Source organism: Balaenoptera acutorostrata, chromosome 16 (assembly GCF_949987535.1).
Source record: "Balaenoptera acutorostrata chromosome 16, mBalAcu1.1, whole genome shotgun sequence".
NCBI lineage: Eukaryota > Metazoa > Chordata > Mammalia > Artiodactyla > Balaenopteridae > Balaenoptera > Balaenoptera acutorostrata.
Window position 1 is genome coordinate 78,306,100 of NC_080079.1, and position 16,906 is coordinate 78,323,005.

General features: G+C 41.5%; 1 protein-coding gene across 7 annotated transcripts in view; it reads left to right on the plus strand.

Annotated features, from left to right (window-relative positions):
- RYR2 (ryanodine receptor 2) overlaps nt 1–16,906 on the plus strand; it is a 429,286-nt gene that overhangs the window by 192,003 nt on the left and 220,377 nt on the right. For all 7 annotated transcript variants that reach the window (XM_057530902.1, XM_057530903.1, XM_057530904.1 and 4 more), the window contains exons 28-32: nt 1,371–1,531; nt 3,608–3,767; nt 4,144–4,230; nt 7,693–7,919; nt 13,506–14,316. In XM_057530902.1, coding sequence (XP_057386885.1) covers nt 1,371–1,531; nt 3,608–3,767; nt 4,144–4,230; nt 7,693–7,919; nt 13,506–14,316 — 1,446 coding nt within the window. The remainder of the gene's footprint in view (nt 1–1,370; nt 1,532–3,607; nt 3,768–4,143; nt 4,231–7,692; nt 7,920–13,505; nt 14,317–16,906) is intronic.

A 16,906-nucleotide genomic window follows, 5' to 3' on the forward strand; every position in this document is an offset into this window, starting at 1 on the left:
GCTATTGTAGGAAACATAATCCTTAATGGTACCCTCAGTCCCGATTTTGTTATCCTCTTTCTTGACAGCATTTTATTTGCCACTTAAGCTTTTCCAAGTACATTTCGCAGTTTCTTTTGTCTCAGTGATATGTCTGCAAGATCGTTTATCGTACTTTGTTAGAGGTCAAGGTGTAGCTGTCTGCCATTTTGAATTTTTAAAGCACTTCTCATAAAACGCCAAATGGAAAAATATATATATAGCTGTGTCCCTTTTAGAGTTCCCCCATATTTGAACTTGACTTTCACATATCAGATCTGAACTATTTCAAAGTGATTTTAAGGGTTCAAAATATTATGTTAGTGATAGCATATTCAAGGTATAAAACAGGTATAAAAGCTGTAGCATAGATTATTGTTCTGGTGTCAGCTTGAAGAATTCAAAGCTTACCTGCGTAATGGATTGATGGTTTTATCACAGAAACATACTATATATGTATTCCCCCATCCATTCATACTTGGAAGTATAAAAAGCTTCAGATCATCTTTTGCTCAGATAGTCTTTTCTCATTTTCCCATTATTTCTGAAATAATTCAGGATCTCTGTTTTAAGACTTTTCCTTTGCCACATCAGTCCTTTGTGCCTATAACATTTTACTTAGGCCAAAGGTTCTTTTTTTTTTTTTTGCTGCTTTAAACTTTGGGTTTTGTTGTTGTTGTTGTTATAGCATAATTGAATATACTATTATTAGTATTGAATATACTATTATTTTCTTTTTGATTGAAGTATTGTTGATTAACAATGTTGTGTTAGTTTCAGGTGTACAGCAAAGTGATTCAGTTATACATTTGTGTATATTGGGTTGGCCAAAAAGTTTGTTTGGGTCTTTCCGTAACATGTTACGGAAAAACCCAAATGAACTTTTTGGCCAACCCAATATTTTTTTCAGATTCTTTTCCATTATATCCATTACAAGATATTGAAGATAGTTCCCTATACTGTGTCATACAGTAGGACCTTCTTGTTTATCCTTTCTACATATACCAGTTTGTATCTGCTAATTCCAAACTCCCAATCCATCCCTCTCCCACCCCCCTCCCCTTGGCAATCCCCAGTCTGTTCTCTATGTCCATGATTCTGTTTCCGTTTCATGGATAGGTTCATTTGTGTCCTATTTTAGATTCCACATATAAGTGATATCATATGGTGTTTGTCTTTCTCTTTCTGACTTACTGCATTTAGTAGGATAATCTCTAGTTGCATCCATGTTGCTGCAAATCTGCCAAACGATTTTAAACAAAGACATATCTTCTTAGGCAACTTAAAGACATTGCAAGTCAAAGTTTTGTTTCTTTCTGCTTTGCCAATACTTGGTGTTGCTGTCTTGACAGTACTATTACTCAGTGAGAATCTTTCCTGGGCAAGAACCTGCCAGCGTCTGGGTGGGCTGGATCACGTCCGATTTCCATCAATATGATACAGGCTTTGACTTGGACAGAGTTCGTACGGTGACCGTGACTCTAGGAGATGAAAAAGGAAAGGTGCATGAAAGGTAGGTTTTCCTCGATTTCTTACATGAATGACATTTGATAAAAACGTTGATAAACCTAGGCAATTTTTTTCTCTTGGATTTTATGTCCAAGATAATATTCTGTTGATAGGAACAGTATAATCAAACCATTAACGTCCATGTCCTTTTTGTTACTCATACAAGCCGGTAAGGAATCTGAATATATTAAAAGTGCAAAATCTTATAAAGTAAGAGCAGTGCATCTCTTTGGGGTAATAATCATATATTCCTTCAGGTGACATCGCACACGACTAATGACTTGGGTTACCATTACTTAGTCATTGTGTGAGGATTAGAGACGGGTGAATGTGAGGCATTTAGCCTGTGGTCTGATCTGCACCTTGGGAACTGGTTAGGAGGTGGGGAGAAAAAGGTGAAGACAGTGTGGGCTAGTGGTTTAGACCAGGTGAACACATTTGAACTCACACTGAGGAGCCGTGGGTTCTTTCCTCAGCTTGGCGATTGACTCGCTGTGTGGCTTTGGGTAAGTCAGTTACAGTTTCTGTGCCATCCTTTTTCATTTATAAAACAAACCAAACTCAAACCAAACCTTCAAAAAAGTGAAGAAGACTATCTTCCTTGCAGAATAAGACAAGAGAAGATCTGGCCATTTGCATCTACCTTTTGTGCCCGTGCATCCTCTCTGATCTGCTGTGATGGGTCTCATAGAAAGAGCCCCCCCCATAATGTTGCTTTTCTTTAATACCTGCACCATCATTTTTGGTGACCGGAAGCTCCCTCCCCTGCCTTCAGGTTGTTAACACTTGAACCGCAATGAACTTAGCACTTGAGACAGTGAGCCTAGCAAAAATTCTCCAGTGAACAGTGCTTTACGTCAGTAGCGGGGGGTGGGGGGGGGCCCAAATCACCTGTTTCCAGGAATATTCTGAGGGATATACTTGATTTTCAGAGATGGAGACAGTGAAAGGAGATAATATAGGGATATGGTATCTGATTGATGTTTTTGGTGTAGGAAATACAGGCTAGGGAAGGTTGTTGAATCTTACATAAATAGAGCATAGAAACACAGCCAACTTTTGATTATTCAGAAACTGACTTTATCTCCGCCTTCTTGCTCTTTTCCTCCTACTTGCCTGTGTTTGCCCTTTTTGCCAGCCTCATTCATACATGCACTGCACAGTAGTAGAGAAAGGGAAGGAGGTGAAACTCAAATCACTTAAGTTTGCTACTCTCTCTGGTAAAGGTTTTGTGGAGGGTGAAACTCAGGTGGGGTTTGTTGTTAATATCACAGACCTTGCGCACATCCCAGCTAAGTCTGTCTCTCATAACAGATCACCAGGAATTGTCCAGAAAGGGGCTTAATTTTAGCCAAATTTTATATCTATCGAATCACTGACAGCTCATGTAGAATTGGCCTAAAGACTTTGATAGTGTTCAGAAACAGGTGCTTCTCATCTCAGAACAAGTGGTTTAAAAACAAAAAAAAAAACCTTGAGATTTGTGACCACCTAGAGGGGTGGGATAGGGAGGGTAGGAGGGAGACGTAAGAGGGAGGAGATATGGGGTTGTATGTAAACGTATAGCTGATTCACTTTGTTATAAAGCAGAAACTAATACACCATTGTAAAGCAATTATACTCCAATAAAGATGTTAAAAAAAAAAACCCATGAGAATGAAAATTACCAATTTGGATGATTATTACATAGTTAAACTTTGTGTGTGTGTGTGTGTGTGTGTGTGTGTGTGTGTTAGTTTCTGCTTTATCATAGTTAAACTTTTTTGAACCTCAGAAAAAGGTCCAGTTTGGTTTGAGTTTTTGGAGGGAAGGTGCAGGTCAGTTCTTATCCTTGGTTCCAACTCGTTGACCTGTCTTCATTAGGTGTGAAATTGAGAGATTGGAAGACCTGACTCAGAATGTCCACTGAAGTCAATGGAGTTTTGCTCAGAATCACAGAATCGGGCCCACTGTACACCTGTCCCATTTCAGCATGAGCTTGTTGCTTGCACAGCATAACTTAGGTTTAGTTTGCCAGACGTCCATGCTTTCCACGCTACCTGTGCTTGTTCAAAGATAAACATGTTTTTTTGCAATTCAGCATCAAACGCAGCAACTGCTATATGGTGTGTGCGGGTGAGAGCCTGAGCCCCGGGCAAGGACGCAACAACAACGGCCTGGAGATTGGCTGCGTGGTGGACACCGCCAGTGGGCTGCTCACCTTCACGGCCAACGGCAAGGAGCTGAGCACATACTATCAGGTATGTGGTCAGGGATGGCCTTGTGCTTCCAGGGAGGAAGCCTTTATTCCCGTTAGAGAGGAGAACACATTTTGCAAGATCAAAAAGTAAATTATAAGCTAGAAGGAAATGAAAACACAGATGAGTCAATTCTGTATTTTTACTTCTGTTTGAGTAATAACAGTGCCATAAACCCTTCAGAGTAAACAGTACATTCCTCCAAAACTGTTCACATAGTCCTGAAATGAAATATTCCAAATAATTATTGAAAGAGAATATCTGCATGAGAGGAAGAAAAAGTCTTTTTCTGTAAAGTGTTTCTTAGGTGTTAGGAAGAAAATATATTTTTGTGTGTGTTCCTTCCTTTACTAATATTAAATTCATTTGATTATTTAAGGTGGAACCAAGTACAAAATTATTTCCTGCAGTTTTTGCGCAAGCTACAAGTCCCAACGTTTTTCAGTTTGAGTTGGGAAGAATAAAGGTAAGAAAGACTCATTCCTGGTATTATATTTGGGTTGTTTTTTGTTAGGAAATAGCATTTACTTCTTCTTCAATTAATTCCATACGTTATTAGTACTGATATTAATCACATAAATCATTCTTTAAAAGTTTCCATATTTGAAAATTCTGTAATCTCGTTAAGGTCACTAGAGTAACATAAGTAATTAGAAAGGGTTTTCTTTGGTTATCATAAGTATATTATTCAATAAAACTAGCCTTGTACAGAACACAAATGCCAAATTACATACAGCTCAGTAATCACTGAACTCACGGGTAAGCTAGTGAACGGGCTTGAAGAGCTGGAAGTATGCTACATTGTGGTAAATGCAAGAGTGACAGGTATTGAGTACTCTGGGAACATAAATGAAAGGACAACTAAGTAGGATGGGGTGGATCAGGTAAAGCTGAAAGAGGAGATGACATTTAGGTTGATTCTTAACTGTTGAATTATAGATCTCAGGGTACATTTGCTAGGAGAGGGCATTCTAGACAGAGGGTGAGAGAAAGTGAAAATACATAGGCATGAAAGTGCTGAAGGTTAAGGAATTCAGTGTGACTGTAACAAAGGATGCTTCTGGGATATGGCTAGAGATGAATATGGATGGAAGGTAGTCCAAGTTGAAAAGGCCTTAAATGCCACATTAGGAAGTGTACACCTGTTCCCTAGGCAGTGGTGCTTTACTGGAAATTTGAAGCAGGGGACTGAGTATAATCAAACCTGTTTTGGGAAAATATGTTGGTAGTAATGTGGAGAAATATCTGCCCTCAAATGAATGAGAGCAGGCAGTAATAATTATCTATCAACAATTTGATATTGTCCACATGGGAGAAGATGATGAGATTCACGAAAGTCATCATAGAGAGAGAGTGATACATAAGAAGATGTTTTAGGGGAGAGATTAACAGAATTTGTCAATGAATTGGATTAATAGGATTTGTTGAAATTGGATTTGGTGCTCAAGGAGAATGGAGAATCAAGGATTAATTTTTTTTTCTTCTTTTTTACTTTTTTTGGGGATGGACTTTTTTTTTTTAAATTAAAGTATAGTTGATTTACAATGTTGTGTTAGTTTCAGGTGTACAGCTTGGTGATTCAGTTGTGTGTGTGTGTGTGTGTACTCCTTCAGATTCCCTTCCCTTATAGAATATTACAAAATGTTGGGTATAGTTCCCTGTGCTATACAGTAGGTCATTGTTGGTTATCTATTTTATGTATAGTAGTGTGTATATGTTAATCCGAAAAGGATTAATTTAAATAATTTTAGTCTGGCCAGCCAAGGGATACTAACACAACAACAAGCAGAAGAGTCTGCTGAAATTCAGGAAAAGGAATTGAGTTGAAATTCGCAATTGTAAACAATGAGATGCTGGGCACCCCTCAGGGTGAATGTAGTAGACAGTTTTACCATGCTGGCTCAGTGACCTTGGACATATTTCTTAAACCATGTGAGCTCAGTTTCTGCCTTTGTAAAATGAGATTCCAGCTGCCGCAGAAGAGCCAATACGATATGGACTAAAGGGATCCGTGATTTTTGTTAAGTAGGAGGGCTTTAGTGACCTTGCCAGAAAAATTTCAGTTAAATGATGGAAGAAGCTGTAGTATTTTTGTTCAAGATCATTCAATTCATATTATTATTTGAGATTGAACGTGAGGGAAAGGAGGCAGCAAGTTTGGATGACTGAAAAAAAAAAGTTAAAATTTGACAGAAAAGTGGTAGTTTCTCAGAACCCAGACTCTGATATTGGTCTATTTGACATTTATGTTTCGTGTTTCATAGATATTGCAAATTGGATATGTCCAAAACTGGACCGCTGACCATCACTCCCCCCTCCTCCTGACTTGCCTGATCGAGTCTTCCTGATCTGTCAGTTAATAACTCAGACCCCAAACCTTGGAGTCATCCTTGGCTTCCCTCCTTTACATTCTGCATCCCAGTTCCTCCCCCCAGCAAATCCTCCACCTCTGACCTCTCCCACCACCCCTCCTACTGATCTGCCCTCCATCACCATCGTTTCCCATCTGTATTTTGCCACTAGCCTCTAATTCATCCTCACCCCTCTGTTTATCATAGAAAAATCTGAGTGACTGTCGTTATTTTAAAATAAAAATCAGACCGTGTCACTCACTTCATTGCTCGAAACCCTAGAAACCCTGTTTCCCTGAGAGTAAAAAGCAGAGTTCTGATGATGGTTCTCAAGTTCTAAACCACCTGACCTCCTCTAACCCCTCTGACTTCATCTCCTCCTGCTGTCCCCTCCTTCACTCCACTGCAGCCACCCTGGCCCCCAGCTCTTCCTCAGACTTGCCAGGCAAACTCCCTCGGGTTCTTTGCATTCACAGTTCCCTCTGCATGGAAACTTATTCCCCTGCATATCCACATGGTTCTTCTCTTTGGATCTTTCTGTAAATGTCATCTTCTCAGTGACACCATTCTGACCACCCTGTTTATTATTACTGTCCTGCATTCTGATTGCCCCATTCTGTTTTTTTTTTCCTCTCCATGACCTCTTTTCTAATAACTAGTTAATTACTGATTTTGTTGATTTTATGTCTAATGAAAAAGAAATGGAAGCTGTATGAGGGTAGGGATTTTGTCTGTTTTGTTTCACTGATACATTCTCAGTGCCTAATACAAGTGCCTGGGTTTTTTGTCCCCATGAGCAGAAGGGAATAGGAAAGTAGCTTGAGGATGAGCAAGTCTAAATAATGCAGTAGAGAAGGTTCTAGAGGAGAGGGAGAAACCGAAGGTAATGCGGAAAGATGAGATAATTGTTTTATTGGCCCAGAAGAGGCAGGCAGGGGTGGTATCACGATCATAAATGAATGAATAAGCTTTGGCAAAGTACAGACTTTTCTTTCCCTGAGGCCAGACTGCAGGACTTGGAATGGTTGAAGATACATATTAGAGGTGGAGGAGAAAGAAATTGTGTTTCTTGTTTAATAGTCAGGTTTATCTGTTGAGCTGTGTCTGGTATATTGCTGGTTACTCAAACCTGAGAAACCTGACGATGAGTGAGGGTGTGAGTAGTTTAAGGATGGATGAGGTGGGTGACAAAGGACAGACAATAAGAGAGGGAGAAAGCCAAGTGGATGTGACCAATCTTTCAGGATGTTTGGATGAAAGCAGCTAAAGACATGCCAAGCGTCCCTGAGGACCCAGCTTGGTAAAGAAATAGGAAAGATACCTGGCTATACTCTCTTGCTCTTGCATTCTCAGTGTGCCGTTGAGTATATGGGAAGGAGACATCCCCAAATTTTCTCCACTAGTCCGTTCAGAAGCAGCTCAACCCAATTTCTGTTAGTTTTTGTATTGACTCTGCTCAACACGTAGCGTATCTGTCATTATCTCTTTCCTGTGCAGAACTCTAGTCATCACTTTACAGACCCCCCCCCCCCAGGAGCGTCATCCGTTCATTCTTTTTCTGCTTCCCCATCTCCTAGAATGTGATGCCTCTCTCAGCGGGATTATTCAAGAGCGAGCACAAAAACCCCGTGCCGCAGTGTCCCCCTCGCCTCCACGTGCAGTTCCTCTCACACGTCCTCTGGAGCAGAATGCCCAACCAGTTCTTGAAGGTAGACGTGTCTCGAATAAGTGAACGCCAAGGCTGGCTGGTGCAGTGTGTGGAACCTCTGCAGTTCATGTCACTCCATATCCCAGAGGAGAACAGGTCAGGCCTGAGCGTCCTTTACTGTCTGATGGGAACCCATCAAATTAGATGCCTACCCCAGGGTTCAAGGGTGGTGCTGGGGAAACAAAACGGGGTTTAAAAAATACTGATCTCTTGGGGCCATGCAGATGTTATTTTGTACATCCTAAGTTTAAGTCTGTGTCTCAACTCCTTGGTTACTGAAACAGAATTATTACAGGTGAAGAGGTGATTTGATAGTGTATGATCTCTTTCCTCATTCTTGTTTTGCTTATGAGAATAACAGTAAGTAAAAATTCAGACACGTACAGCTGCCATCTGACTTAAAGCAGCCGAGTAAGAGAGTATCACAGAACTGTAAGATAGTAAAGAGGGAGTCAGAAAAATCACTTAGCTCAGTCCTTTGTTTGACAGATGGGAAAAACTGAGACCAAGAGATGTCGATGAAAGAGCATTGTGAAAATACCTTGAGGGCTTTGGAAACAAGTTTATACGCATTCTAGACAGTCACAGTAATAATATGAAGTACACTTAATGTTCAGAGGTGGCTTTGTTTATGATTTTTAGTCTTTCCATGTGAGAGCCAATTAAATTGCACAGAATTCATTTTAGTAGCCTCATTATCAGTAAGTTTGGGACCAAGATTTCCCTCCCAAAATATCATTAAAAAGTTAAGTCACAAACTGAGTGAAAACATTTCATGAAAACAATGCAAAGACACACATATTTGTTATTTTGCTTATATTTTAAAACTCTACTCTTAAAAAGCTGTAGGAGCCATGTTCATTTTTATATATTTAGACATGCTTGGCACTTTTATTTTCTTTTAATACCTTTAAAATTTAACCTGTGTTTTGGAAAACAATTGGACTGTTCCTCAACAAGTTAAATACAGAGTTACCATAAGAGCCTTCAGGGGCTTCCCTGGTGGCGCAGTGGTTGAGAGTCTGCCTGCTAATGCAGGGGACACGGGTTCGAGCCCTGGTCTGGGAAGATCCCACATGCCGCGGAGCAGCTGGGCCCGTGAGCCACAATTGCTGAGCCTGCGCGTCTGGAGCCTATGCCCCGCGACGGGAGGGGCCGCGATAGAGAAAGGCCCGCGCACCGCGATGAAGAGCGGTCCCCGCACCGCGATGAAGAGTGGCCCCCGCTTGCCGCAACTGGAGAAAGCCCTCGCACGAACCGAAGACCCAACACAGCCAAAAATAAATAAATAAATAAATAAATAAATAAATAAATAAATAAATAAATAAGAAAATCCTTTAAAAAAAAAAAAAAAGAGCCTTCAATTCCACGCCTAGGTATATACCCAGGGGAAATGAAAACATGTCCACACAAAAACTTGTACACGAATTTCAGAGCAGCATTATTCGCAGTAGCCAAAAAGTGGGAACAACCCAAATGCCCACCAACTGATTCGCGGATAAATAAAGTGTGGTGAATCCATACTGTAAATCTATTTGGCAATACAAAGGAATGAAGTACTTAAATGTGCTACAAAATGAATGAAGCTTTAAAACATTATACTAAGTTTTTAACTAGTTACACTACTACCACACGTTATAGGATTCCATTTACAGGGAAAGTCCGTAATAGGCAAATCTTTAGGGAGAGAAAGTAGAATAATGTTTACTTAGGGGAGGCAGGGGCAGTGGACCTGAGGAGTGACTGCCACTGGATACTACTGGGTTTCTTTTGGGGTGAGGAAAACGTTCTAAGCTTAGATTATGGTTATGGTTGCCCAGTTCCATTAATCTACTAAAGCCATTGAATTATTTATTTTAAATAGGTAAATTGTATAGTATGTAAATGATATCTCAATAAAGCTGTTTCCAAACAGAAGAAATCCAAAGAAAAATTAATCTGGCCAGGTGAATTTTTTTTAATCCATTAAGTATTTATTTGTATATTTTTAGGTGAAATAATTAGAGAGATACAACATTCATAATGTACCCTTTAGAGGATTCAATTTAATTTCATACTTTTTATTTTATGTGAGAAAAGTTATATTGGAATTTTGCATCTAATGTTTGTTTGTTTGTTTTTTTTTTTTTTTTGCATCTAATGTTTTAAAAAAGTTACTCTGCAACCAAAAGAAACATCACATTTGGGAACGAATTTTTCTTTTTTTTTTCTTTTTTTTTTTTAATTAAATGAATAACTAACTAATTTTATTATTTATTATTTATTTATGGCTGTGTTGGGTCTTCGTTTCTGTGCGAGGGGTTTCTCTAGTTGCAGCAAGCGGGGGCCACTCCTCATCGCGATGCGCGGGCCCCTCACTATCGCGGCCTCTCTTGTTGAGGAGCACAGCCTCCAGACGCGCAGGCTCAGTAGCCGTGGCTCACGGGCCCAGCCGCTCCGCGGCATGTGGGATCCTCCCAGACCAGGGCTCGAACCCGTGTCCCCTGCATTGGCAGGCAGATCCTCAACCACTGTGCCACCAGGGAAGCCCAGGGAACAAATTTTTCTTTATAAGGAAAAATATTCTCTCTCTATTAAGCAGAGAGTTTTAAGGTTGTGATTTAATATGTTGGCATGTCATAGAAACCCAACATACACTCCTGCCGTAGTAATGTATCATTTATGTTAATTACCTGTGATAAGTTATATGCAAATGAATGGATAATTTGAATTCTTACTATAGGCCGTAAAGAATTTTCGTCAATTTCCCAAAATATATGAAATGCAAATTTGTAAAAAAAAAAAAAGTGTCATTGGAATCAGGTTGCAGAGAAGGTAAGGATAGGAAAATAACAAAGCCAGGACTGGTCCACAGTCATTCACATCACACCATCATATGGTTGCACATTGGTTTCACGCTTCGTAGAAGCCAAAGAAAAATCAGATGTGTTTCAAAATTCAGATTCCAAAATGGAAATGCCGACTAGTATTCAAGTAGAATCTGTTCCTCATGCCCCAATAATATGATGATTAACTAATATTTTAAAAATTGAATGGTAGTAGTTGTATGTCAGTCCTCTGTTTCTTTCAGGAGATAGCTCACTCATAGTTCATAATTTAATTTACTTATTTTTGGGGTTGTTTCCCTCTTTAACTAGGCAGTAAGCTCCCTTAGGGCAAGAATCTTGTCTGTATTGTTCACCGTCATTTCACCAGTGCGCAGTGATCAGTACATAATAGGTACTCTGTAATATTTGATGAATAAAAGAATGATATTGAGTCATGAAGGAAATTTCTCCCCTGGTGACTTTAAAGACTATAATGAATTGTATTAGTCAGATTTTACTGTAATGGCAACCCCAAAATTTCGGTGGCTTGCAAAGAAACCTGTATTTCTTGCTCGTGTTACATGAGGTCGTGAGTCCACTGCTGCTCTGCTCCAGGCTGGGGAGATGGTCTGCAGATGTGGTTCATGTGCCTTCTTGCCCAGCTGATGGGGCAGCCCTGATCTGGGACGTATAGCTTCCATGGTCAAGGGTAGATATGAAGGAGGGCTAACAGACCTCTAAGAGTTTTCTTTTCCCTTGTGGCAGATGTTCTATCCAGTTACATTTTATCGACCAAAGCAAGTCAGGTAGTCAAGCCCAAAGTAAGTAGGGTCAAAAAGATGACTCCATCTACAGGGAAGAAGGGAGAAGGAGGATATTTACTGACAACAATACAATTTACAGCACGTGCTAAAGATGTGCTAGATGATATATTTGGCGTTGTGCTTGTAACAGATAAAACAGTGAGTTATTTTTTTTGCTCTCCTCCAGTTAAAGCCATTGTTCATTAATGTATGAATATTGCTACAATGGGTTGGTGTGGAAAGACAGACTAAATTAGTTGAGATATATCCTTTGGTTTGCCTTGACCTAAGTCAGGTTATGAGAAGTAGACTGCAAGTCCTTCCGATTTCTCCCATTCATTCATTCATTCCACAAACATGTATTAGTGCCCACTGTGTTCCTGGCACTGGATAGAAAAGAGTGAGCAAAACAGACATGACCCTTACCTTAAAAGACTGGTCTGGTAGGGAGGAGGGGTGCTTTATAGGAAAGAACATGGCATCATAAAATGAATCATGGGGGGTGAATTGGGAGTGGCAGCAGCAATGTAGATTGTAGAGTCCTTATGTATTGTTTCTAGAAACTGACATTTTGAGATTGATCAGACAGTAAGACTGAATTGCGTTCTTCAGTAAGGACCTAGAGTACAGATACTCTGTGTTGCTACAATAAATGGATTTATATATTTTGGCCATCTGCCAGGCTGAGGGATGGGTAACAGTCTTCTTGGGAGATTGAAGAGCCCAGTTAAGATATGGGAATCCTCCACTACCTTGAGGTGGTGGGGGCTTACTCAATTATACCTTTCCAAGAACTAGGTGCTAGCAACTGGGCCCAGCAGATGTGTGGTTTCCTGGAAGTCTAGGTGGTACACAGGGTGGGTAGTTATTTGCTAGGCATTTTATAATGCATGAATCCTCTGACTCTGAGAGTCAGAAGGTGGAGTCTGGAGTAAGTCTGCACCATCAAGCCACAGTGGGTTTTAGCAGAATGCCTGTGACCTGAAAAGCACAGGTACAATGGATAGGTGGTATGGGCAGGATGACAGGGTATCTAAGGATAGTGACAAAGCTTAACAATAAATAATCACAAATAATTATTCAGTACCCATTGTGTGCTAGGCTAGGTGCTGGATGAATGCTAATAACCACAGTATATAATAGCCCCTGTCCTGATGAGCTTATATAACAGTCTCACCAAAGATACATTGCAAGATGAACGAGTGGTTCCCTTGATTTTCAATATATCAAGTTTCTACCTTTAATACTATAGTGTTGCCCATGAACAATCTATGTAATTTAAAGAGTTTAGAAAAATTAGCGCATCTAAAGGAATTATGTGCTCTTAAAATAGATTTTCTTTTAAAAGGAATGACTTGACTTTAGGTACATTCTGGACATATGCTTAAGGTTTAATTGCGTTGAAAGGTCATGATGTGCGGTAGAAGCAAAATGATCTGATATAAACTCAGATTCCCAACAGAAACTTCCCTGAGTGAAAATGTCCCTAATAGTGTTTGTTTCATGAGTGGCACATACCTGGTGGAAACAGGGTGGCATTGGCATATGTTTGGGTCTGTGAGGGACGTGTAAGTAGGTAAATTATGTCAAAGGAATTATCCCTCTGTTTACCTACTGACTGGTTACACTCAGAGCTGATCCTAAAGTCAGAGACGGAGCAACATAGCCTAAGGCTAAGTTTTCTGGCTTCTTGAAGCAGGTTAGCCAAATTGGAAAAGGAGATTCAGGATTTTTCGAAGAGTGCTCAAATTCTGAAAGGAGAGGAGTCCCCAGGGTCAGCTTGAGACCCAAATATCTAAAAGAGATGTTCAGAGTCCTGAGGTGATGAAGAATGAAGAAAGCTCCAAGCACTAGTGACTGGAAATTTCCAACATCAAATTCTATCTGGAAGAAAACTTAAAAACATCTAGAACTGATTTTTTTAAATCTGTGCTATCATCAAACATGTCATAGAAAACTAATTTTAAAAATAGTGTCTGTTTCCATAACTTGTGACATCAACGACGTATGTAGATTTCTCCTCTGATGGAGGATCGTTTTCAATGCCCATGTTTCACTTCTCTTGTCTCCAGATCCGTGGACATCCTGGAACTGACCGAGCAGGAGGAACTGCTGAAATTCCACTACCATACTCTCCGGCTCTACTCGGCCGTCTGCGCGCTTGGGAATCACCGGGTGGCCCACGCCTTGTGCAGCCACGTGGACGAACCGCAGCTGCTCTACGCCATCGAGAACAAGTACATGCCCGGCTTGCTGCGCGCCGGCTACTACGACCTGCTCATTGACATCCACCTCAGCTCCTACGCCACCGCCAGGCTCATGATGAACAGTGAGTTCATCGTCCCCATGACGGAGGAGACGAAGAGCATCACCCTCTTCCCCGACGAGAACAAAAAGCACGGCCTCCCGGGCATCGGCCTCAGCACCTCCCTCCGGCCGCGGATGCAGTTTTCCTCCCCGAGTTTTGTCAGCATTAATAACGAGGGTTACCAGCACAGCCCCGAGTTCCCGCTGGACATCCTGAAGGCCAAGACCATACAGATGCTGACAGAGGCCGTGAAAGAGGGCAGCCTTCACGCCCGGGACCCCGTCGGGGGGACCACTGAGTTCCTGTTCGTCCCTCTCATCAAGCTGTTCTACACCCTGCTCATCATGGGCATCTTCCACAACGAGGACTTGAAGCACATCTTGCAGTTGATTGAGCCCAGCGTGTTCAAGGAAGCTGCCGGTCCCGAGGAGGAGGGCGAGTCGCCAGAGAAGGAGCCCTGCGCCTGCGCGGAAGACTCCAAGCTGGAAGGCGCCGCTGAGGAAGAAAACAAAGGGGGTAAGAGGTCCAAGGAAGGCCTGCTCCAAATGAAACTGCCCGAGCCAGTTAAATTGCAGGTAATCAGAGAAAAAGATCGCAGTGAATTTCACGACCTATTAACACTGACCTTTGTCTCTTTTTCTGTGTGTGTGTGTGTGTGTGTGTGTGTGTGTGTGTGTATTTGTATTCCTGGGTAAAGATAGTTCTTCATAAAATTAACCAACTTCCTGTTATGCCTGGGGACATGCCCATCTAATTTTCTTGCGTTTGGAATGAAGTTCATGTATTTTCCAATTGAGTCAGTTGACAGATTTTTTTGGGTTTTTGTCAAGGTGGTTTCCTTGGTCAAGTATGTGTCCGCCCGTCATACACGTGTGTGTGTGGCATGTCGCTATTTCTCTGTGTGTCTGTGTGCGTGTGCATATTTGTGCGTGTGCATGTGTGTATGTCTGTCTGAAAGGAGCCTAGGAGGTGGGTTTTTGTCCTGCCGGTGTTACCGAGTCCAAGCTCATATTGCTCGCCGCACTGTCCAGTAAATCGAGAGACGAGGTATTGGGGCAAGGAATAGTGACTTTATTCAGAAAGCCAGCAGACCAAGAAGATGGGGGACTGGTGTCCCAAAGAACCATCTTGCCTGGGTTGGGATGCTGGTTTCTTTTATAGAACAAAGAGGGAGAGGTGTGGAAGTAAAGTTAAAAAAAAAAAAAAGGGCAAGAAGTTATTGCAGATATTTCCTGGTTCTGGCCAGATTCAGGAGGGGAGGTGTTAATTTCTTCTTCCTGCAGCCATTCACAGTGGGGGCCTGGTCAGGATGTTTCCTGTGAGCTTAAACAAAGGTATTTTAGCTTAATGTTCAGGCGTGGGAGGCAGGGTCCCTGGAGACGGGCCATTATGTATACTTTAAGCAACGTCCCTTTAGTGGTTAACTTGTAGCAAAAGCAATAGAATATAAAGGTTAAAGTAAAAGAAACGAATCCAATATGGAGTCACATTTGTTCTTCCCTGTTACATTTCTTCTCCCTCTTATTCATTAGCAGTTTCCTTGCATCTCCTTGTTTCCGTGGATGCATTTCACCGACATTCTGTTGGAATGCCTGAAATGCAAGGCTTTCAGTGCCTGTTTCCAACCGCACCTCTACCCTTCCAACCTTAGGACGCTTGCTCACCAGTAGGTGTGTCCATTCTCACAGGCAAGATTTTACTTCCTGCCTGTGTTTCTAAAGAATCAAAGACCTTGCCTGTCTTTGTGCTCATCCAGATGTCCCAAGGACCCTTTCCTAACGCCTCTTTGGTTCATTAGCATCGGTTTGTCTCTTGCATCCTTGACACCCTGTTTTTGCTCTTCTTTCCTCAGTCAGCCCTGATCGAGGCCTTCCTCTGAGCCAGGCCCTGGGTGCTGGGTGAAGGAAGCTCACTATCTCTGGGGGAAATATACACTTATTTATATGTATTTCTGTTAGAATATCTTATTGTTCATTGTATTAAATGCTCAGAAAGAAAAGAATGGATTTCTAGAAGAGAGAAAATTTCAACTGGAATACTGTGAGTAAGGTGAGGGAAGGCCTTTCTGAAAGGGTGACTTTTTAGCTGAGGTCAGATATTGAGGAGCGGGAGTTCAGTACTTGTGAAGAAGGAGGGGAAGAGTGTTCTAGAAGCTTTTCACATGGAGCACGGAGCATGACAAAGGCTCTGACTCCGGAAGAGACCAGACCAGCATCTGCGGGGAAGGAGGGTGAGATAATAGGCAGAAGGCAGTTCATACAGAGTCTGGCTGTTTGCTAAAACCAGCCATACGGTGGACTTGAATTTTATTCTAATTTCAATTAAAACCTCTGAAGAATTTTAGCAGGATAATTTTATTCTGAAAATCTCAGTAGAGCTCCCTGTGAGGGCAGTAAGAGAGGGTGGTCATCCAGAGCCCACCTAGTAGAACGCTGTCATGCTGGTTCAGACCCGAGGGGGACAGTGCTTACGCTGGGGAGGGACAAAGCCACAGTGGATGGAGAGAGGGACATAGACACTAGGGCTGTCTCAGAACTGGCATTGACAGAAATGGCCATGCTGTGGATGGTGATAGACAGGGTTTTAAAGTCCTCTTTAACACTGCTGTGTATTTATATCACAATTGGTATAAAGTGTATTTAAACGTTTCCCTAAACTTGGGCAGAACATTCTCTGGAAGGCATGTTTCTACTGATGTGCTGTTATCAGTTAAAAATCCTTTGGGTTTCTGGTAAAAGAATACCCAGGTGACCGTTTAATGAATAAGCAATAAAACCACTTAGTTAACTTAAAGTCTGGAGGTAGGCAGTCCTAGAATGAATGTCGTAGCTCAGTGGTGTCGTCAGGAACCCAGACCTTACTATCGTCCTGCAATCCTCAGTTTATGGTTTTTATCCTAAGGTGTGTCACCTCCTTCCTCCTCCAGTGATCATGTCATTAGCCAGTTTTTTTGAAAAGAGGATATTCTAGCTTGTTATTAATGGTGAAAAATCTTTCCCAGAAGACCCCTTGCAAACTTCTCTTCATTATCTCATTTGCCTCTAGCTGCAGAGGAGGCTGGGACAGTAAGTGTTCATCAGAGGGACATCAGAGGGTATTTGCCATTTGGGCTTAGACGAATTATGTTTCATCCCCTGGGACCGAGCACATTGCTATCTACATAAA